Source organism: Nematolebias whitei, chromosome 9 (assembly GCF_014905685.2).
Source record: "Nematolebias whitei isolate Nwh7 chromosome 9, NemWhi1, whole genome shotgun sequence".
In the NCBI taxonomy this organism is placed as follows: Eukaryota; Metazoa; Chordata; class Actinopteri; order Cyprinodontiformes; family Rivulidae; genus Nematolebias; species Nematolebias whitei.
In genome coordinates, this window is record NC_056506.1 from 44,860,846 (window position 1) to 44,862,886 (window position 2,041).

The 2,041-nt window shown below is 36.5% G+C and overlaps 1 protein-coding gene across 1 annotated transcript in view; it reads left to right on the top strand.

The window, feature by feature from the left end:
* The window catches only part of LOC119414293 (SLAM family member 5-like), a 25,656-nt gene that overhangs the window by 3,311 nt on the left and 20,304 nt on the right, over nt 1-2,041 (top strand). Inside the window, exons 2-3 of the mRNA XM_037681388.1 lie at nt 262-558; nt 648-914. Of these exons, the coding sequence (XP_037537316.1) occupies nt 262-558; nt 648-914 (564 nt within the window). The remainder of the gene's footprint in view (nt 1-261; nt 559-647; nt 915-2,041) is intronic.

Genomic DNA, 2,041 nt, shown 5'->3' on the forward strand with positions numbered 1-2,041 from the left:
TCCATCCATCCATCCATCCATCCATCCATCCATCCATCCATCCATCCCTTTTACCCACTTCTTCCTTTTTTGGCCATGGGGGTCACTGGTGCCCATGTTCAGCTTTACCTGGATTACTGAGCATGAACTTTGCTGTTGGAAAATCTTTTTGGTAATGTTACCATCCTCTCATCTTTATAATTTAATTTCAAAATATTGAAACTGTCATTGAGTATATTACACTTTCATAATCATATTATTTTTCTACTCCTTTCTTTTTAGGATCTGAACGCAAGTTTGTGAAGTACAAAACGGACCTACTTCTGGATATAAACCAAAAAACAGTTTCCACCAGTGCTGATTTTCGATGGAAATTTAATCAAACTGTTAATGTGGTGAAATTAAATGCTGGAAGTGAGCCAAATATCCCAGACACATATAAAAATAGAGTGAAGTTCTTTAAAAAAGACTACTCTTTGCTGTTAAAGAATGTGCAGCACGAGGACAGTGGAGTTTATGCAGCGATAGAGAGTGAGAGCACTGACATCACCTTAGTTGAATATAACGTCATCGTCCAAGGTAAGGTTCTGTTGGTGTTTCATCATCACTTATTAATGCTGAGGTTGCACAATGATGCGCAGGCATTTAACTCTTTTGTTGTTTCTCAGATCCAGTGTCTCCAGTTAAAATAACGATGGACTCCAGTGATGCGAAAAACTGTAACGCCACTGTGACCTGCAGAACAAACGATTCTAAAATTTGCAGAACCTTTCAATGCGACAGCAAAACCTGCTCTCCAGTGACAAATAGCATCGTCTCAGCCCCATATTCTCTGCTCACTGTCTATGTGGAGCATAACAACATCATCTGTAACCATAGCAACAATGTGAGCTCGGAACAGGACAACATTAACTTACCCTGTGGGACAACACCAGGTAAGGTTAAGCAATAAAACGATGGCCACTTTCAACTTATACAGACAAGTCACACATTTGGACAATGAATTAATCAGCATCAAACTGAAAATGTGAAACATGTTTTGCTTTATGAATTATTTAGAACAACTTTATTGTTTGTCCATAACAAAAGAAGCATGCACATGTATTAACATGAACTTACCACCAAAAACTGTTTACGTAAAAGGTTGACTAATTAAAGCCTAGGATGTGTTGAAGAAACGCATATTACCCTCCATCTTTCATACCAGAAACTAAGATCATCTTATGTTGAGAAATAAAGTTGCATCTGTTTAGATCAAACTTTGAACATGACGTTGCACAATGGGTTGGCTCTGAACATGTGCAGCAGTTTGGAGTTTGTGTTTAGGATTTCTGGATATTACCATAAAAAATGTAGCTCAGTATCTGCTAAACTGAGTCATAGGTATGTTTGTGATTGATAAGGTCTGTGGTGGCCATTTTGATTTGGATTGACTCCAAAAATTAATCGGTAGCAGATCTAAACTCAATTATTAATTACCGTAATTTCCGGACTATTGAGCCGCATCCACTAAATAAAACAAATAATTATACATATAAACATCACGCTTATCTGTAAACCGCGGGTGTCCACATTGTAACATGAGCTATTTACACAGAAAAATTAAAAAAAACTTTTAATTAAATACGTATTGGTAATGTACACAAATACGTACAGTAAATTATTTTTAGTTTAGTGCTAAAATATTGAACGTGCAGTGATTGTGGCATGTGTTATGGATGATTTTAGCGTTTTCTAAGGTTTGCTATCAATTTAGTTCATTTCAGTTTACAGATGGATGTCGACTCTCAGTCACAACCACACCAAACTTTATGTCAATCACTGTAAAACTGACTGTTGCTGTTTAATGACGCTGCTTAGTTGTGGTGGCCATCTTGAAATAAGTTGATTCCAAATGTTACCTATAGAGAAATGTCATTTTCTGTAGAAATGCTGTGTGAATGCTGAGCACAGAATGTTACAGAAATTTGACAAGTTGAAATAATTCATAATAATATTCATAATAAGTGATAATAATCCATCCATCCATCCATCCATCCATCCATCCATCCATCCATCCATC